Source organism: Mustela putorius, unplaced genomic scaffold (genome assembly GCF_011764305.1).
Source record: "Mustela putorius furo isolate JIRA1106 unplaced genomic scaffold, ASM1176430v1.1 tig00537227_pilon_pilon_pilon, whole genome shotgun sequence".
NCBI classification, from domain to species: Eukaryota; Metazoa; Chordata; class Mammalia; order Carnivora; family Mustelidae; genus Mustela; species Mustela putorius.
In genome coordinates, this window is record NW_025422368.1 from 25,031,042 (window position 1) to 25,053,320 (window position 22,279).

A 22,279-nucleotide genomic window follows, 5' to 3' on the forward strand; every position below is an offset into this window, starting at 1 on the left:
AGGAGACCAGTTTTTCCCAGGGTGTAGAATTACTTGTATTGTATAAAGTTCTGCTCCAAGGAGGGGGGAACAACTTTGTTTTCTCTTCTTTTGATATTTTTCCTTGATTAAAGATTGCTGACTTTTAATGTAGAGAAGGGAGAACTAAATATTAAGATGTGTAAGACCTGTCATATATATTTTTTTTGAGTTCCATTGTTTTGTTAACCCAAAGGTATGAAATAAATTTATAGTTTCAGTTATTTGATTGAACAAGGATTCTCATAAATTCCAGCTTTTATCGTGTGATCAGATTTTTCCTGGACAAATACAGATGTTTGCTGTTGCCAATAGACTTTGGCCTAACAGCATGCTAGATACTAGTGATTGGTTTGGAACTAACGACTTGGCTTGTCCCTTCTTATCCCTCCCACCAAACTTAACCTCAGTGGAGGATTGAGAAAGTTTGGTAGTTGAGAATAGTTCTTGTGTGCCTTCTGAGTTTCTTGGGCTAAGCCAGAATTTTGCATGCAAGGCTATTCTTGTGGTTTTTCCAGCCAGGCCAAAACCAAAAGGCATTGGAAATCTTGCAGGAGAACTTGTTCTAATATATATTTAAAGCTTGCTTTTTTGTACTGTGACTGGTACATCAGCCTGACAGTCAAAGGAAGGAAGGGAGGAATACTTCATACTGTATTGAGGATATATATTTTAAGTTTTTGCTGCAGAGCAGATCTTGAAAAATACCTCCAAAGATTAAAAAAAAAATAATGAGTAGGATTTATGTAGTTAGCTGTTTCTTAAGACACATAGGACCTGCCTTTTCCCGATTGGTTATTTTTGGCTTACCTTCTAAAATGTACTTTGAATGGCATAGGTTCATTTTCTATATCTCATCAGGTTAATATTTATAACTACTATTGATGCGATTTGAAAATTTTATCAATATCAGCCCTACCCACCTGGGTTTGTTGACTAATTATAGATTTTTGTTTATTATCATAAAAATCCAGGCTACTCTGTCATAAGTATCTTTTATCTGGTAAAATATTGTCTTTCCACATTGACCAGATGAAGCTTGACCTGTTCTCAATTCTTCCTTTTATCCAAGCTTATTCAACAGGTTTCATTAGCTAGTAATGATGCTGGAAGAGTGATTATATAGTAGTATCTATAGAAGGTATCATTTCTGTAACTATTCCAGTCAATGTAGCATATCAGTTATGTAGTTCTTAATCTCTTCTTATTCCAATGAACTGAATTGTCATCAAGGTCTATCTGGATTCAGGCATTTTCAGTCTTAGTGCCTGAAAAGTGTTAGGTAATTAGACTTCAGGGGAAAAAATTGATGTGTATGTGTTATAGATTTGTTGTTATTCATTTTTTTATTGGCCACCAATATTCCAGTTAGTGAAAGACTGCATACCATAGCTCCTAGAGGCAGAAAAGATAAACTGGTGAAAGTTATTAATATACTCATTTAATTTTCCAAGTCCACATGAGGGTATGTACCCAAAAAGCTGCTTTAATTTTTTAAATCTTTGCCTGTTTGAAAGGATGTAAGAAAGGAATGGTTAGCTGTATTCTTTCCTCTGAACTATAAAACACAGACTCTGAGGAAGGAAAGCAAGATAAAATGTCCAGTGAAGGGACATCTGGGTGGCTCAGTTGGTTAAGCAGCTGCCTTTGGCTCAGGTCATGATCCCAGTGTCCTGGGATCGAGTCCCACATCGGGCTCCTTGCTCGGCGGGAAGCCTGCTTCTCCCTCTGCCTCTGCCTGCCTCTCTGTCTGCCTGTGCTCGCTCTCTCTCCCTCTCTCTCTGACAAATAAATAAATAATCTTAAAAAAAAATAAAAATAAAAATAAATTGTTGAAAAAAAAAGAAATTATTTATAAAAAAAAAATGTCCAGTGAAATGTTGAGATGTCTGTGACATTTATAATTAGTGTGCAACCCAGTATCAGAATAGAAGGCTGGATTTAATTTTATCTTTAAGTTCTTGTTAATCAGCTTTGGGGATACTTGATAGATAAGAATATATATTTTTATACCAAGGATTAATTTTTAGGCCACAGGAGGATTTACTCTTTTATTTTCAAAGTATTTTTTGACAAGGTAACATATATAGGCAATATAAAGTTCAAAAGATATGGAAGCACCAAGTTGAAGGGTTATTCTGTTTTTTTGTTTAGCAGGAAATTCTTGTAACCAAATGTTTTTAGTAATTAATCCACTGTAACAACCTAATGCAAGCTAATGTTCAGTCAGCAAGCACCACTTAGTGCCATTTTCTAATAGTGAAGTACCTCTATAGCAGTTTGTATATTAATAGTTCTTGTGAACCACTTTAATCCATTTTGGGGGCTTCTCTCTCATCCCATACAATCAAGCCGGAGCTTGGCATTGGAGGAGGCCCTTGACACATGCTTTCTGTTCTGGGGATGGGACTTCTGACTGTTGGGGGCCCAGTCCAGTAGATTTGAATTATTTTATATATCACCTTAAATATTATCACTTTTGTAATATATGGCTTACTTTTAACTGGAAAAGAACCCAGTTCGAGGATCTTCCCTTATCATCAATGTTATTCTTTTTATGATCAAAAGAAAACAAAAAGGAAAATTGAATCTTTGTCCATATGTCCTCTAATAAAATTTGTTTTCATGAAACCTCTCATCTTTCTCCATGTGGATAGCTTTAACAGTGGGAAAACACGTTCTTTTTTAATCTTTGAAATCTATATTGGGTGAATGATGAATCTTGATTAGTTTGGAGGAAAATTCTTTACTTTAATGATCTTAAATCTGGTAATAAAAAAATAATGTTGATCCTAACTTGAATCCACATAGCGTCAGTTTTATTTGTCATGAGAAAGTGAGGAATTTAGTTTTCAGATACCAGCAAATGGTTAGAACAATCTGATTTTGAAGTATCAATATAAAGAATTAGATTAACAGTCATAATTTCATAGAACTCCTTTATCATTGGCAGAGATGAAACTCTGGTATTCTCCCCATTTATGAGATAAGGAAGGAATCTGAGAAATAGAGAAGCACAGTGCTTTATCAAACACATATAGGCTGAGGAAAAGTTTTATATAAAAGCCAAGCATCTCAAACCTTGATGCAGGATTCTACTCAACAAATTACCCTGCTTCCTTGGAATATTAATGCATGTGCATTTAAACCAAATATTTCCAACATTCAGATGGTCTCTGATATATCAGGAAATCAGATGCCTAGTTCTTCAGTGTAACCAGGTGCTTTGTTTACTCATAATTCTTTATTCCTTTTCTTTCTTTCTTTCTTTCTTTCTTTCTTTCTTTCTTTCTTTCTCTCTCTCTCTCTCTCTCTTTCTTTCTTTCTTTCTTTTCTTTCCTTTCTTTCCTTTCTTTCTTTCATCACTGAAACTGTAGCTCTTACTGAAGTCACAAGGAACAATACCGTGGCATCTGAGGGTGAGGCATATCCATGTGGCGGCTTTTCAGAAGTTTAAAGTATCTGGAGGCAGACATGCAGAGCCTCTGTGCTGTGCTTAATTTTAGAAATTTCTTAATTTTAATGTGTTGTCCATGGCACAAAAGAAATTTTCACTGGGAGACTTTTGTGGTGTTTGAGGTAACAACTCTTATGTTACTAGAATCCCTTAACAACAAGGCCAATAGGAATGATTCCCTCTCTCCTGAAGATTTTCTTTGGCTTTCACAGCTTCCAAAGTACTTTATAACATGGCTAGACTATATTGAATTTCCATGTTTAGATCTACACCCATAATTTAACATTTTTCTTTTTGAATTGTATAGTACCACGGCACTGTAATTCAAATACATAGAAAAACCTGAGGATCATTGCAATTCCAAATACTTGAGAATTGTAACAGTATAAATTTCAACAGACTCAACATGACCTTCTTAATTTTCTTTTTTTTTTTAAATGAAGGAAAAGGAAGAAAGAGATCTTTTGTTTTTTAATCCATTTTTTCCATGATTTTGGGTAGTTGTTTCTGTCCCATTTTCTGAAAAAAAAGTATGAAGAAGTCCATCACTGTCACTCCTCAGACGTACTTTGGAGAAACATGTACCTTCATTCTCCTCCAGGGTTGAGTTTCCAGGGCCTAATTTCTGCCAGCCTAGGTAGTAGGAGACCATGGACCTACACTTGAATTTGGAGCCAGTTTTGAGTAAATGAAAGCCTTAAGTTCAGATCAAAGTCTTTATTCTAAAGAGTTATTACTCCCTATTCCTTTTTACAATGCACTTTTAAATCACCTGTCAATGATAGGATTTAATCACATTATGTCTTTTTGTAGCCCCCCAAAATTTTCTAAAATGTCTAAATGTTGTTTTCAGGGATAGCCTAATGTTCTCTTCTAAGACATCCATATAATATACCTCAATTGGATTACTAGGTCACTGATCAGAAGCCTTTAAATACATACATACAGGGGCACCAAGGTCAGTAGGTTAAGCCTCTGCCTTGGGCTCAGGTCATGATCTCAGGGTCCTGGGATCAAGCCCCTCATCAGGCTCTCTGCTCAGTGGGGAGCCTGCTTCCCCCACCCTCTCTCTCTTCCTGCCTCTGTGCCTGCTTGTGATCTCTGTCTGTCAAATGAATAAATAAAAACCTTAAAAATAAACACATACATACAGATGTGTGTATTATCTGTTTGTATGACATACGCTATTTTTCCTCCACACTACAAGCCATCAGAGCTATAGATTGATGTCTTAGACCCCAAAACTGGCAAGAGCTAGTTTTTGGTTAGTCAAGAGTGTTGAACATTAAGAAAAGTTAGAAACCAAACTCAACATTTGGAGCCAAATCTCGTCAGTTGCCCTCGTTTGGACACTATGTCTTCATTTTTACAGTCTTTGTTCCCAGTTAAATTTATAAAATGGTTAAACTTGGGGTGCCTGGGTGGCTCAGTGGGTTAAGCCTCTGCTTTCAGCTCAGGTTATGATCTCGGGCTTTCTGCTCAGCAGGGAGCCTGCTTCCCCTGCTCTCTTCTTTCTCTACCTGCCTCTCTGCCTACTTGTGATCTCTCTCTGTCAAATAAATCTTCAAAAAAAAAAAAAAAACTGGATCAACTTAAGTATTATAGAAGAACTGCATGCTAATAGAGTATCCAGATGAAGTTCAAGTATGTATTACTTGCCAGGTATACTTATATCTGTGGCAATTTTTGTGAGAATATGAAAAACTCAGTTTGTTCTTGTTAGGATTAACCCTTCATTACCAGAGAGGAAAATTGCGTAACTCTTACTTCTACTGGATAGAAAAAATTTTATGCATGATATGTTAATTATAAGTTCCCAATTTAGTTATATATGAGTAGCCCACAAAGATCAATGCTACATATTTTTATTCTTTCACAAATTGTCCATTGATGGAGAACTTTGATAGTATTTGATTGCTTTTGGTACTTTGTAGTGCTGTTCAAAAATATTTAAAAAAAAAAAACAGATTATAGATGCTTCCTTGTTTAAATCTTTTAGGGGTTTTTCACTGTAGTTAGAATAGAATGAAAATGCCTTTTCATGGTTCTCCATGATTCTGGTCCTCTACCCACTTTTCTGATCTCTGATTCACTTTTCAAGTCTAGGGGTCAATAAGAACACAGGCCCTGTGGCGAGAAATTTGACCTGGTTACAGATAAAAAGAAGTGGACAATAGCTGTAGCATCTAATGGAATTCTCTAGTTCATATGATCCACACTGGCCTTTTTGCTAGTTCTTGAGCTCATCAGCCGTAGTCCCGTCTTGGACTTTGCACTCTTTTCTTTATGGAAATGTTCTTCCCTCAGATATTCTATATGACTGAATTTTTGTTTGCTGGTGGCAGCTCTTATTTTTGCCTCTCCATAGAGCTCTTTCTTGACTAGCCTTTCTAAAAATTTTCTTTTCCATTTTTTTTTGTCCTTTTTATCATGTTTCTTTTACTTCCTTTTTTTTTTTTTTTTCCCCCTTTTATAGCCAGTAACCGCATCAGGAGTGGTTTGCTGTCTACATTTCAAACCTCCTTGTCCTCCCCACTCTCTGTATCCCCTAGGCAGTAATGTAGTTCAGGAGAGTCAGGCTCCTGTCTGTTTTGTTCACTCTGTATCCCCCGCTCCTAGAGCAGTGTCTGGAGTGAAATGTGCATTCAGTAAATATTAGCTGAATAAATGATGAATGAACAAATAATTAAGTGACTTTACAAATAAAATATGTGCTTAATTCATGAAGAGAAATCTGCTTTATTGGGTTGAAACAGATAAGACAAACCAGGAGCAAAGTGGGTGGATCTGAATTCAGTTCTTTGTTCCACTGAGTCTTTTCATGTGTGTTGGGGATGGTTTCTTAACCCCAGTGTCTGTTTCTTTATCTGTAAAACAGAGATGTAGAGTTCATGGGGAAAAAATGGATGAATTAGTTGGTGAAATGATTAAGATTCATCATTTTTCCATGTGTATCTCAGTCAGGGGGCTCTCCTTTTGAATAACAGACTCACTTCCAATATGTTAGAAAAGTTGAGGTTATATTATAAGGTGTGTTAATAGTTTAATAGCCTTGCAAAATTTAAAGTAATATTTTACTTAAAGAGAGTACGTCACTAGAAAAAAAAACATGAAATCATCCCCTCAGAGTTTTAACTTACTCCTTTTCCAGATACATTTTATTTTGCTTATTTTATTTTTGGTTGAAAATTGGAAAAGATCTGAAAGAAATTTTTGAAAAGCAAACTGTGATATTTTTTCAAGAAAGGTGAAATTGTGCTTGATTTCAAATGATGCTTTACAATAATTAATCTATACTACTGTAGTCAAAAAGCTAACCTAAATATAATTACAGACATCATTGACATCAAAGTTTTAATAGTTTCTCTATGAAGAGGCAAATAATCAGGCTTGGACATGCCAAAATCGTGACATCTCTGCAGTTCATTCAACACATATTTGTTTAATGTCTTCAGTGTGTTAGGTACTATTGTAGATGTACTGAGTAGGCACATGAGTGAATTAAACACTGGCTTAAATTTCAGAGGGCTGTTTATTCTGTTTTGCTTCCAGCTTGCTCCATAGCTTTATACCTCTCTCCATTTGTTAAGTTACGACTCAGATGATTGATATAGAAAATTTGGGGGTGACTTTTAAAAGTCTTCTAATTGCTGTTGAATGAAATTAGCTACAACATGTTTTGAGGTTATATACTAAATACCAACATGACATTAATGTTTTGGACACCATCTGGTTCTTTAGACACATCTGCATTGCAAACCTGGACAAGCTATTTAATTTGATGAGGCTAGATCAAATCTATAAGAATTGGGTTGTTTCAAGGGAGAAGAAAAACTGTGGATATGCTGAGACAATGGACTGTAGTTTAGATTGTAGTGGTCTACTTTGGCTATAGTTTTTTAAATTCCAGCATATATTTAATTCTATTAAAAATATGTATCTACAGCTTATGGGTAATGGTTGGGTGGGGTGGTTTTGACTTAAGTCTATTTGTTTTATATGGGTCTAATAGTTGTAGACTTTGTAGTATACTTTTCTTCCAAGGATTTTGCAGCCTTCACACACCTTGTTTTATTTATTCAAAATTTCTTCTATGAGGTAGAAAGGATGGACATTTCTAGTCTAAAATGATAATTAAAAAAAACTAAAACCCCTGGTATGATTAAATATACTTAGCAACAAATTTGGTAGATGAACTTGGTAGTTATAATGTGAAGCTTAGTGCACTTTCCAGTGAATACTGTTACCATTCACGCTATGATATTTTTTCTTTCAAGATTTTATTTAAATTCTAGTTAGTTACAATATGGTGTCGTATTAGATTCAGAGGTAGAATTTAGTGATTTTTAAAAATATTAATCTTAGTACAAGAATCATCATTCATCAGATACCTCTTGCATGTGTCTACTATGTATAAGGAACTCTGTACAAAACTGTGATGTCTAAAGATGAGTAAGTTAAGTACTTACGTACTTAAGTAAAGATGAGTAAGTTCCTTATTAAAGGAACCTGCAGTCTTATTTGCATATTTCAAATTCTTCTTAAGTGTGGTTATTGGTTTTCCTTAAGCTCAGTGAGTTAAATCCCCTGGGATGACACCATCCATCTCTGATAGAACTGTGGCTAAAACATAAATATGTTGAAAATTAATAATACTTTCCCTACCTTTAGTAGCATTTTATCATTATAGGATGTTTGTGTATATCTTTGTTTTTCTGCCTCTGCATACAATGAGGGTCTTAATGCTTTTTATATTTGTTGAGAATAGTTTAAAATAGTTTTTTAAAGGAAATACTTTCAGATTTTTCTTTATAGCATTGTTCCTTTTATCTTTGATGTTTATAGACACAATTACAGATGAAAATATAAATTGCAGGGAAATTTTAAGATTAATGCTCATTTCTATACTTAAGATACACAAGAAATGTAAAAGCAATTATCATGGTATATTACATTGGAAAATAAGTATCCAGTTATATAATGATAGATCATGCTGTAAAAGCAGATGGCTAGTATGAATTTGTGCTTATAGTGTGTCCATAATGATTAATATTATAGTTGTAAGAAAAATGTTTGGAAATTACCTCTTATTTGGACTGTTGACACTAATAATACAGTGTTCAGTAGGATTAGCCCAATTTTTAAATAGTCTTGTTATGCATCTAAAATTTTAAAAATATTTGATACCTGTTTATTTTGCTACCTTCTTGCCTCCACTCATAACTGCAATTATTCTTATCTATTTAATAGTCTTTACATAGAACAGTGAGACTTACAGGGAGGCTCCAGGCATCTTTTCTTTGATATGTACCTCACATATAGCTATGGTATGTAGTTACCTAGAGAATGTTTCTCTTCTACAGCAGACTGAACTCAGTGAGGATAGACTTTTTTTTTTTTTTTTTTAATCTTTGTATTCCTGGTACCTACCTTCATGTGTCTTTTGTAGATGGGTGGATTTAAGTAACTGAATGGTGTTAAGATGAGAGGTTTAAACTATATAAAAGGCTGGTCACTTCTGCATAGCTTTTTACCACACTCCATAACCATAGCTTTGACTCTTTTTTTTTTTTTTTAACTCTTACATTGTCCTATCATGCTTGCCTCCTTCATTGGGAGAGAGTGAGTATGTGGTGTACAAATCAATCACTAGAAAAAAATACTGTTTCATTGTGCTTCCTTTTGTGTGTGTGTGTGTGTATTTTATTTATTTATTTTAGAGAGCACGTGCACGTGTGCAAGTGGGGAGAGGGACAGAGGAATAGAGGGGGAGTGAGAGGCAAAGGGAGAGAATCTCAGGCAGTCTCAGGGCTGAGCACAGGGCTCAATGCAGGGGCTTAATCTCATCACTCTCAGATCATGACCTGAGCAGAAACCAAGAGCTGCAGGCTTAACAGCTGAGCATCCAGGCGCCCCTCCATTGTGTTCCTTAATTATGGTGGGAAAAGGTTTTAGTTCATTAACTTACCTGTTTCTCCAAAGGATATAATCTACTAAAAATCTATATAATTCCACTAAAATTGGGTACTTTAAACTGTGGGGTTATTTGAAACCATGGCAAATAGCAAAGTGAAAACAGTCCTTCCCATTAAGCAAAACAATTCTGTCATATCCAAGACCCAAAAAGAGAATGGCATTTTTCTATCTACAGGAGATGTCATGAATAGACCCAAGAGAATTATCATAACTATAATGTTCTTTAAATTTTCTGAAGTCCAACAAATAGAATATTATATTTTGCCAATGGTAAATAATAATTTTACATTATCTAGTCACAGTTTAAGAGGTTAAATTTGGGGGCCTTACATAAATTTATGATCATGGAATCTTTAAGAGGATATCTAATGTATATATTGAAGGGCTGAAGCACCTCTCTTAAGCGCTTCTCTAAATATTAATTAAACCTCAGTCAGAGCTTTATTTTCCCTTACTAATTTGCTAGTAACTATGTGACTTTAGAGTGACAACTATTGAATTATAGGAGTGGTAGAATCATCAGACAGTTTAACATTTGCAGAAGAAGGTTAATTATCTGAAAATTTGAGACTTATCTGGAGCTTTAAAAAAATATTTTTGTCTCAGTTTTTTAAAATGTTTGCATACTTATTTAGCTCCTTAATGCATGTTGTTTCCAACCAAGTAAATCTATTTTCAAAACAGAGATTATTTAAGAGATTTGCCTTATTTTTCTTTTCTTGGTGAATGTGCCAAAGGTCTGTTTTCTATAAGACGTGTGTCTGTTTCAACTTACTATTTTGATTATGAGTAGTTTATTATCCAGATAGACCTTCAAAAATAGAATATTTGCTAAAGAATTCTTATGTATATGGTTGAGTACATATTTTAGAATGATTTAGGATTTATAAATAGCATGTAATGTAATATTGGGAACACGTTAAGTATAACATATAATGCTTTAATAAAAAGGAAAGAAAAAAAAGATAATGTTCTAAGCATTTCCAATAAGGAAGTGAGTGGGTGGAACGTCTTCAAATGCTGATTTGGCTTCCCTTAGAACAGTGTTAACGTCTTCATATTTTACCGACTCAGGTTCCAGCATTTACATTACCCACTTAAGTTTGTCCCGTCTCCCAAGTTTTATTACTTTTTATGAATACTGCCTTGAGATTCTGACTTCCATAACTTTGACTTCTACCTTTTTATATTAGGGGTGTGAACTTCCTGGGGGGGCAGTTCTTTTATGTATGAAATTGCTCAGAGTTTCCATCTGCTTTTACTTGCCTTGTGGTCTTGAAGATCATGCTTGGCCCATGGGATATTACAGTGTGCCGAGAGGATGTGGAGTTTTGTCAGCCAGTGAAATATGTCTGTTTTTTTTTTTTTTCCTTTCTTTCTTCTTCTTCTTCTTCTTCTTCTTCTTTTTTTTTTTCTTCAGTGGCTTTCATATACTCCTCATCCTGTGTGGTCTTCAATAAACTGAATTTATATTTAACAGAACTACTCACCCTCTTTATCATCTTCTATGACTTGGCCTTTTCTAAGGAGAAGGTGTGTGGAAGTAACATCTGAGCCAAAAAACTAGAGTGTTGGCAATAGGAAAACCTAAAACCAAAAGCTTGAAGTATGTTATATATGAATGTGTTCAATATTCACAAATGTGTAGTTTGTAATGCAGAAGAGTATCATATTTCAGATATGTACAACTTTAAAAAAAAAATGTTTATGCCAACAGTAGACTCCAAGTGTTGTCTGTGATCCAAATGACTTTTTTGCTTGTTTTTAGGCACTGCTGCAGTCTTCAGTTAAGCAACAAGTAGAAGCTATTGAAAAACAGTACATTTCTGCAATTGAGAAACAAGCACACAAGTGTGAAGAGTTGTTGAATACTCAGGTAATAAAATTGCACATCCATTATATATTTATACTTTGTTTTTTGACTCTCCTCCCCTGAGAGCTGTATAACTGTTTATTCAGTTTCATGCCATTTACTTTCCTTGGTGTATTTTGGAGAAAAAAAATATGGTTATGTAAACTTAATGTTAAAGTTTTGGAATTTCATGAAAGACTAAAAATAGAGCTAAAACCCTAAAATATGTGACTCTCCCATAAATTAATGATAATTCTTATGTTAATTTCTGAGTTATAATATTATTCAACAAATGACAAGGACAAGAGATGACTGAATGTATTATGGCATGTGAAATGGTTTTTAGGATTATAAGATTTATAATTAATACTTGAAGTTTTAAAGGCACTTATTCATGTTTGAGTACCTTTTGCTGCATGTAGGGATTGGTCTCTATTTAAATTTTTTCGTGGAATTTTTTCTTTCTTTTCTTGATTTAATGTCTTGGAAGACATTAAAGACATGATTAGCCTATTTACACTGAACAATCAGATGAAGATCATTTATGGAGGTGTCATAGTATGAGTAATATATTCAAGAAATTCACAGCAACACTTTTAAATAACATAAAATATGGTAGGTGAGAATAAAACCATCTTTATTTACTAGAACTTTTTTATATCATGGGAGGAAAATATACTAAGAATTTGGAAAACAAAATTAGGGGTAAATTTAAATAGAGACTTAACAAATATGCCACTGCATCACTGAGACTGGGGTCGATTCTATTAAATTTTTTCAGTATCATTTTAATAAATGGCTTGAAAGGAAATACACAGAATTTTATAAATTTAATATAACAATTACATTCTTGTGGGTGGCGAAATGCCAGGTTGTCAGAAGTATGAAGTATATGACTTTGTAAATGGACAGAAAAATCACCGAGATAAATTAAGGTCACAGAACTGTGAAACAGCAGAAAGCATGTATTAGCCGAGGCAGGCCAGGTTAAACCCTAAATGCTCTGACTTCACACAGCAAAGACTTATATCTTACCCATGTGACATATATACCGAGGATTATCTTGGGGCTTGGTCGCATGTCGTCCTCCCCATAGGAATAGGCCTGGTAGTGTAGGTCCTGTGTGGTTCATTACCTGTTATCATTGCAGAGTGAAAAGGAGCCCAGTCAAATTTCCTACTATTAATTCAATATTCTGGACTGGAAATGATACTTCCACTCTCAATTTATATCCATAGTGCTCCACCTCATCATATGAGGCCAAGTAGTGAGATTCTACTACGAATCTGAAAGGAAGAGAGCAGGAAATACTTGGTAAGCAGCATTAGTTATACCACAGTTGGCTCTTATGGTTGCCAAATATTCTCAGTCTCCATCTTACAGGCAGATTTACTCAACCTGTCTCTTTGGGAGAAAATCTGAAAGTTCTGAACAGCTATGGCCTCAATCTCAAAAGTCCAGGATCTTTAGATGGTAGGTAGGGAATGATGTACCCGAGTGTCTGTATTATCAGGTCTAGATAGACAGTCCCCTTTGACTTAAAGAACTAGAAACTAAAATATACCTTGTTTACCTTCAACATATTTGGTATACAGTGGCAAGATAAAGGTGTTTACTATAGTCACTCTCAAGAAGGATAAAGAATCAGAAATGCACAGCTATTATTAGTATATAGCAATTCTGAAATCTCAGTGGTCAGATTAAATAAGATCTCTGTTATGGGAATAAGATTGATCTTTGAATGACCATGATTCTCTGTTTAGGGTTTAGGCACAGGTTTTCTTCTAGTCCATTGTTCTTTATGATCTTATAGATTTTAAGTTTTCAATATCTTTGTTGGCTATCCCTGAGTATTGGTGATTATACCATTTCTCAGCCTGCTTCTTGCTATAGAAAATTGGGAGGCATGGGTCATTTTAGATAGCAAATAGTGAGAGTTCAGGGTTATGGTTCTTTTGGCTCCTTATCTGTTTGATTACAATCGGCTCCATTCATCAGAGGCAAACCCACAGTTATTTTAGAGAACTACTGCCTACATTTAATATGCTTATATACGTTTTGTGTCTTCCCTGTTTGTCTTTCTCTTTTTTTCTGATTAAAAATAACTTCATTTAGCAAACCTGGGTTGAAGAAATTTCAGTGGTCTCTTTTCTCCAAACCATTTGTTCCAAATGAAAATATATATAGGACAGTCACAGCTTTGTTGGGTCTGTGCTTGGAGACACTAATGGGTTAAATCTTCAACAGTGGATGTGACTAACACATACTTGGTTTAATACTTGCTGTAAGGTTGAATTTAGTTGGTCTTTGTTGCTCAAAGACCTTCTCAGCTATTTCTTTTAGAAGTTGAGGTTGGGAAGGTGGTTATTCTTGCAGGTCCTCAAATTTCTGAACTTTTTCTGTTAACTGTAATTCAGTTCTTGTAAATTGTCTTTTCTTGTGAATTCATTGCTGAATTTGTCTCTTTCTACTATTACCTTGTCAAAAATAGCCAATAGCAGAGCTAATAAATAAATTCAGCGCAGTGGCAGGTTAAAAGATTAACACACAAAATCAGTCATGTTTCTCTACACTCTCAATGAATATCCAAAAAAGAAATTAAGAAAGCAGTTAAGTTTACAGTACAATCTTAAAGAATAATATTCTTAGTGGTAAATTTAACCAAGGAGGTGAGAGACTTGTCCATTGAAAACTACGAAACTGGGCTGAAAGAAATTTAAAATAACCTAAGTAAGTAGAAGGATATCCTGTGTTCATCAGTTGGAAACACTGGGTGGAGAGCAATCCAGCACTACCTCAGGACACATCGAGGAGCGGAAGCAGTTCCGTATGGTGAAATGCTATTTAAAAACCAGGCACTAAAAGGGGATATGATTATAGGTAAAATCATGTAAAGTGTAAAATTGGTGATCCCACACTTGTATTCTCTAATCATATTGGAAATTTGAAGTTAGTAAATTTAATTTAACAAAAATAATAGCTGGGTGGTTCCTTAGAAATAATTTAGTTTAGCATTCATGTGTATGTGTGTGCAGGCACATGCATTCATACCTTTCTCTCTGTCTGTCTCTCTTTTTCAAATTAAAAATTTAAGGGAAAATCAAGTAAACATTAGAGTTATTGCAATTAGGTGTTCTGAAATCTGACTCCCTACCTTTGTCCCTTAACGGTTTATATGTAATGTCCTTAGCCTCTCTGTGCCTCATTTTTCTTATCTTTAGAGTGTATACACAAGTAATTCTCACCTCACAGGATTTTCAGGAGTATTGTGTGACATCAGATTTACATATTGCTTAGGATAGCACCTGGCACATTCTAGGTGTTCAGCTAATACTGACTGAATTATTATCATATTTGTTATTATTGGTCACAAGATTTCTTGGTCAAGGTACTCCCAAAACCAGGGTTAGGATTCATGTTTCCTGATGTCCCGGCTATAGAAGAAAGGTTACTTACTTGTAGTTCATATATTATCTGTCTTTGATTTTGAAAAGTCAACTTTAAATTTTTACACATTTACTTTGGGGCCTTGTTTAGCATTTGAATGCTAGACCAAGCCTTTGTCCTTCCCTCTCTTCCTTATTTAATGTGGGCCTTTTACATGACTGATATTCTGCTGGATTATATGGATATAACATGAGCAGGACACAGTCCTTCTATTAATATTAAGCAGGTAAAAATCAATGAGATGATTGTTAAAACTGTGGTAAGTTATGATGAAACAAGTGTTATATTAAAAGGGGTATATAATTCTTTCATTTTGTGTGAGGGACCACTTTATTGGACCAGTGATGAGATCGTTCAGGGTTCATGGGGTCTAAGTGATGTCAGAACTGAGAATTACACATGAGAGCGGTAGATGGAATAGCATATTCACAGTCTGTTAAATGAGAGAGTATAATGTAAATGTTTGGCAAGGGGGGGCTGAGGCTGTTTGAGACTATGAAATGAAAGATTATTTTATTCCACAGAAATAATAATAAAGGACCTTGTCTGCCATGTAGTCTGACAGGAAATTGGGAGATGTTAAAAGATATTAATTCGAGAAGTGACATTTCTTCAGATCTGCATTTTAGAAGTATTACTCTGGTAAAGTTTAAAAAACACTTGATGGGAGACAGTATTAGAAGCACATAAATCAGTTAAACAGCAATTACAATTATCCTAGTGAGAATGGTGGTGGCTCAAAATAAGGTAGGTGTATGGAAAAGAGAGGTTTTAATGGTTTTGAGTCATATTAAGGGAACAGAAACCAGAGAATTTGTGGGAATAAAAGAGGGGAAGTCAATGTTGAATGGTAAAGGATATAATTACACATACACAAGCATACACATTTTATATACATAAATATGCGTTTATATACATGAATATGTTTTTGTGGTTGGTGACCAGATCTTTGGTTTTGGCAATTCACTGAAATAGGAAACTTAAGACCTGCGGCATGGTTAGGGTTGAAAATTTCATGTTTTAGATATGTTGAGCTTATAGTGCCTGTGGAATATTCAAGATCAGAGTTCATAAGAGAGTTGAATATAGAGTTTGGAACTATGAGAACTCTTTTAGTGGATGAATTTGGAAGTCATAAGTATGTAGAAGGTCAGAGAAAGTATGTCTGTGGATGATACCAGAGACTATATAGAATGAGAAAATAATTCCACCTAGGGTCCTGAGGGACCTCAATATAGAATGGATAGGCTAAGAGAGCTTGTGAAGGAAACTGTAAACTGGCAAGAAGAAAAGGAGGAAACCAAGTGCCGAGTATACCTAGATCCTGAGAAGAGAGCATTTTATAAAAAAGTTGAGTGGGTAAGATTTTCAAATAATATGAAAAAAGTAAGGTATGGATTTACAGATGATTGCTAGATGGGACAACAAGAAAGCCAGTAAAAAATAGTTTTGGTGGAATGGTGGCCAAACAAAAGTGGATAATCAGATGAGGGAAAAAAAAAAAAAAAAGGAGATGAAACAATAGAAACAGAAGACAAGTCTTTGGGAAGCTTAGATGATGAACATAAGAGAGCACTGTAGGTGGAGGGAGCTATGAAGGGGAAATTTTTCCCTCAGATATTTTGGCCTGGAAGTTGAGCTCATTTTAACACTTATGGGTGAGAGCCAATCTTAGAAAGCCTAAAGATATAAGAAAGAAAAAAACTGATAGACCAGAGTCCTCAGGAAAGAGGAAGTAATAAACAAAGTTAATCTTTATTAGATGAGAAAGCATTTGCATGTATGCAAGTGGGAGTTTGTACTTGTGGGTGGAGGGTTGTATATGTGCACAGATACAGATATAATTTTAAATATTATTCATACTTTTGAATTATAACATTCATGAATTTTATTTCTTAGTTCCTCTCTACCAGCACTTGCAAAATCCAAATTTCTGTGAAGAATATGTATGACATACTATTTATAATCTTTTAGTGCTATTAACAGATATAATGTGGAAAGTTACCCAAGCATACCAAATAAACTATCTGTATTATTACTTTGTCCTTAAGCTTTTTTTACAAAAAGAAAACTAAGTTTGTCTTTTTCCTGCAGTGTCTTGTCAAAAATGTCTACAAATGATCAACACATGTTTTTAACATATTATCTTCTAGTGTCTTCCCTTAGAACTGTAAGTACTCATTTCATTTGAGTACAGAATGTAAATTCTATGAGAGTTAGGTAATGTGCTTATTCTGAATTTTACTATATCCCCAAAGCCTGTCAGTTTTTTGGTATTTGCTCTAAGTATAGTAAAATAGGCTTGTTATTGAGAAATATATACATCCATGTATCTACTGTCACAATCAAGATATAGAACATTTCTATCAACCCAAGAAATTCTCTCTTGTCCTTTTACAGTCATCCCTTCCATTATAGCTCTAGACCTAGGCAACCAGAGGTCCACATTTTCTCACTACTGATGAGCTAGCTTTTATAATTTCATAAAGATGAAGTAAACGTGTATTTTCTTTTTATATCTATCTGCTTTGGTTCAGCATGTTTTTTGAGATCATGAGGTTACCTGTATTAGTAATCTATGCATTTTGATTGCTGACTGGTATTCTGTTACATGGATATACAACATTTTGTTTATCCATTCACTTATTCCTCGACATTTAGATTGATTAACATTTTGGGTTGCTGTGAATATTTACATGAAGATCTGTGTGGGAACATATTTTTTTTTAATTATTTAAAAATATTTAGGTATGGAATTGCAGGATCATATGGTAAGTGTTTAAATTTATAAACAAATTCCAAACTGTTTTCCAGAGTTTCTTGGCATTTTATATTTTCATTGTAATGTATGAGAGTTCTCTTTGATCTGAAGCCTATCAGCACTTGGTATTGTCAGTGTTTTTCATTTTAGCCTTTTGTTTTCTTTTGAATGGGAAATGGCATCTCATCTCACTGCATTTTTTGAATAACAGTTGATAAGTAAGCACATGAAAAGATGCTTATTACTATTTGTGTTTTCTTTTGTGAAGTATATATATGTTTTAATCATTCATTTTATTTTATTGTTTATCTTCATAATTTTAGTTTGTTTTTATAAATTCTAGATATAAGTCCTTTGCCATAATATGCATTATGAATATTTTCTCATTTTCTGGTTTCTTTTTCACGTTTTTTTTTTTTAAAGATTTTATTTATTTGACAGAGAGCGAGAAATCACAAGTAGGCAGAGAGGCAGGCAGAGAGAGAGAGAGAGGAGGAAGCAGGCTCCCTGTGGAGCAGAGAGCCCAACTCGTGGCTTGATTTCAGGACCCTGGGATCATGACCTGAGCCGAAGGCAGAGGCTTTAACCCACTGAGCCAGGCTCAGGAGCCAGGCTCCTTTTCACTTTCTTGATGGTATCCTTAGATGAATAAAACTTTAATTATTCAAACATCATTTTTTCTTATGGATTATACTTTTGATGTTATATCAAATCTTTACCTAACTATAAATCACCATGATTTTCTCCTATATTTTCAGTAAGAAGTTTTATGTATTTTCTTAGGTTATGTATGTGACTCATTTTTTAATTTGCTTGGGGATGTAATGAGATAGTTGAAGTTTCCCCCCTTTTCAGCGAGCTCCAGTATGAATATCCATAATGATTTCAGCACCATTTTTTTAAAAAACAAAAGTATCTTCTCCTTCAAAAATTGCTAGAACCCATATAGGAATTCAGGAGAGTGGCAAGATATAAAATCAATGCGCAGAAATCAGTTGCATTTCTATGCACTACCAATGAGACAGAAGAAAGAGAAATTGAGTTGATCATATTTACAGTTGCACCCAGAACCATAGATACCTAGGAATAAACCTAACCAAAGAGGCAAAAGATCTGTACTCAGAAAACTAAGGAACACTCATGAAAGAAACTGAGAAAAACAAAGAAATGGAAAAACATTTCATGCTCATGGATTGGAAGAACAAATATTGTGAAAATGTCTGTGCTACCTAGAGCAATCTACACTTTAAATGCAGTCCTTATCAAAATACCTCAGTTTTTATCACAGAGCTGGAACAAATAGTCCTAAAATTTGTATAGGACAAGTAAAGACCCCAAGTAGCCAAAGGAATGTTAGAAAAGAAAACCAAAGTTGGAAGCATCCCAGTGCCTGACTTCAAGCTCTATTTCAAAGCTGTAATCATCAAGAGAGTATGGTACTGGCACAAAAATGGACACCTAGATCAATGGGACAGAATAGAGAACCCAGAAATGGACCAACAACTCTGTAGCCAACTAATCTTCAACAGAGCAAGTAAGAATATCCAATGGAAAAAAGACAGTCTCTTCAACAAATAGTGTTAAGACAGTTGGACAGCCACATAGACAAGAATGAAACTGGACCATTTTTGTACACCACACACAAAAATAGACTCAAAATGGATGAAAGACCCAAATGTGAGACAGGAATCCATCAAAATCCTTGAGGAGAATACAGGCAGCAACATCTTTGACCTTGGCTGCAGCAACTTCTTGCTAGACATGTCTCCAAAGGCAGGGGAAACCAAAGGCAAAAATGAACTATTGGGATTTCATCAAGATGAAAAGCTTTTGCACAGCAAAGGAAACAACTGACAAAACCAAAAGGCAACTGACAGAATGGGAGAAGATATTTGCAAATGACATTACAGATAAAGGGCTAGTATCCAAAATATACAAAGAACTTATCAAACTTAACACCCAAAGAACAAATAATCCAATCAAGAAATGAGCAGAAGACATGGACAAACATTTCTGCAAAGAAGACATCCTGATGGCCAACAGACACATGAAAAAAATGCTGAATGTCACTCAGCATCAGGGAAATAAGAATCAAAACCAAAATGAGATGCACCTCACACCAGGTAGAATGGCTAAAATTAACAAGTCAGGAAATAACAGATGTTGGTGAGAATATGGAGAAAGGGGAACTGTCTTACACTGTTGGTTGGAATGCAGACTGATGTAGCCACTGTGGAAAACAGTTTGGAGGTTCCTCAAAAAGTTGCAAATAGGGCTACCCTATGACTCAGCAATTGCACTACTGGGTATTTACCCCAAAGTTACAAATGCAGTGATTCAAAGGGGCACCTGCACCCCAGTGTTCATAATAGCAACGTCTACAATAGCCAAACAATGGGAAGAGCCAAAAGTCCATTGACAGATGAATGGATAAAGAGATGTGGCATGGTGTGTGTGTGTGTGTGTGTGTAAAAACATATATATACACACACATATATAAATGGAATAGTACAATATTACGCAGCCATCAAAAAATGAACTCTTGCCATTTACAATGACGTGGATGTAACTAGACAGTATTATGCTGAGTGAAATAAGTTAATCGGAGAAAGACAATTATCATATGACCTCACTTGTGGAATTAAGAAATGAGAGAGGATCTTAGGGTAAAAGAGGAAAAAATAAAATGAAACCAGAGAGGGAGACAAACCATAAGAGACTCTTCCAATTTTAGTACATGTGCTGCCGAAGCGAGCACAAACCATAAGAGACTCTTAACTATAGGAAACTATAGAGGGTTGTTGGAGGAAAGGCAGGTGGGGGAATGGGGTAACTGGGTGATAAGACAGTAAGAGGGACATGTGATGTAATGAGCACTGGGTTTTATATAAGACTGGTGAAAAAGAAAAGTATCTTTTCCTTCACTGTATTACCCCACCATCTCAGGAGAAAAATCATTTGACCATGTGAGTACAGATTTCTGGACTCCTAATTTTGTTCTATTGACCTGGTATTTTTCAACCTTGGCAATATTGACAGTTGGAGTTGCATAATTCTCTATTATGGAGGGCTATCTTGTGTGCTGCAGGATCTTTAGCAGCCTCCTTCATTCCCACCCCATGAGTGCCTGTAGCATGTGCTTCAGTGTGATAACCAGAAATGTCTCCAGATACTGCTAGATGTCCCCTGGGAGAATGGGGGTAGTAAACCACCGTTGGATGAGAACCACTACTATGATCTAATTTTCTATCTGTACACCAATACCATACTCTCTTGTTTAGTGTAGCTTTATAATAAGTCTTAAAATCATGAACTTAAAAACAACAATTTTATTCTTGAAAATTGTTCGGCTAGTCTAGAGAATGTGCGTTTTCTTATACATTTTATACTCAGCTTGTCAGTTTCCATTAAAAAAAAAAAAAGCCCAGTTACTATTTATTGAGATTGCATGGTCTGTAGGTAAATTTAGAAAAAATTATCATCTTATACTCTTACCTTGATTATTTTATTTCTTTAGTTTAATTGGCTTTCTATTCTCTCTTATTCCAGTATCTTAAAACCAGAAGTTTACGCCACTGATTGAAACTTTATTTTTAAACCTAGGCATTTGGTGGTATATTTCTTCATGCACTCTAGGTGCATGTCTCACTTATCTTTTTAAGAGAGAGAAAATGGGGGGGGGGCAGAGGCAGAGGGAGAGAGAGAAGAGAGAGAATCTTAAGCAGGATCCACGGCCAGCACGGACCCCAACATGTGCTCAATCTCACAACCCTGAGATATGACCTGAGCTGAAATCAGGAGTGAGATACTTAGACTACTGAGGCACCCAGGCATCCCTTCTCACATTTTCAAATGTCCTGTTTTCAATTTCAGTGAGTTAAAAGTACTTTTAATTTTTTTTTTATTCTTTTTTTCCCTGGGTCATTTAGAAATCTCTTATTTAGTGTCAAAATATTTGTGGTTTTCTACATGTATTTCTTTTATTCATTTCTAATCTTGTTCTAATATGGACAAAGAATATATTTCATATAATTTAAACACTTTTTTGAGATTTGTTTTATGGCCCAGGATATGCTGTCTTGGTAGATGTTCTTTATCTACTTGAAAATAATGTGCATTCTTCTGTTGGTGGAGTTTTGTTTTTGTTTTTGTTTTTTTAATAAATGTCATTTAGATCAAGTGTTTTGATTGTGTCTTTCAAGTCTTCTGTATTGTTATGGGTTTTCTTTCTACCTGTCTGCCAGTTAATGAGAGGCAAGTGTTGAAATAGCTGACTGTGTTTATGGATTTGACTAGTTTCCCTCGCAGTTCTATTTTTTCCTAGGAATTTTGACATGCTAAACATTTTGGATTGAGTCCTCATCACATAATTTTCCCTTTAACACTATAAAAATGCCTTTTTTCTGATAAAGTCATTATGAAATCTACCTTGTATGATATTAATATAGTTTTTCTACCTTTTTTTTATTATTGCCAGAATAATATAATTTCCCCTATCCTTTAACCTTTTTTCCCTATTTACTTTTTTCCTTCATATTTTATCCCTTTACTTTTTTTTTTTTTAATATTTTATTTATTCACTTGACAGACAGATCACAAGTAGGCAGAGAAGCAGGCAGAGAGAGGAGGAAGTAGACTCCTCACTGAGCAGAGAGCCCTATGCGGGGCTCGATCCCAGGACCCTGGGATCATGACCTGAGCGGAAGGCAGAGGCTTTAATCCACTGAGCCACCCAGGTGCCCCTCCCCTTTACTTTTAATCTATTTCT

General features: G+C 34.9%; 1 protein-coding gene across 6 annotated transcripts in view; it reads left to right on the plus strand.

Annotated features, from left to right (window-relative positions):
• CCDC91 (coiled-coil domain containing 91) overlaps window positions 1-22,279 on the plus strand; it is a 356,615-nt gene that overhangs the window by 172,065 nt on the left and 162,271 nt on the right. For all 6 annotated transcript variants that reach the window (XM_004755697.3, XM_045073381.1, XM_004755696.3 and 3 more), the window contains one exon: window positions 11,220-11,327. In XM_004755697.3, the coding sequence (XP_004755754.1) occupies window positions 11,220-11,327 (108 nt within the window). The remainder of the gene's footprint in view (window positions 1-11,219; window positions 11,328-22,279) is intronic.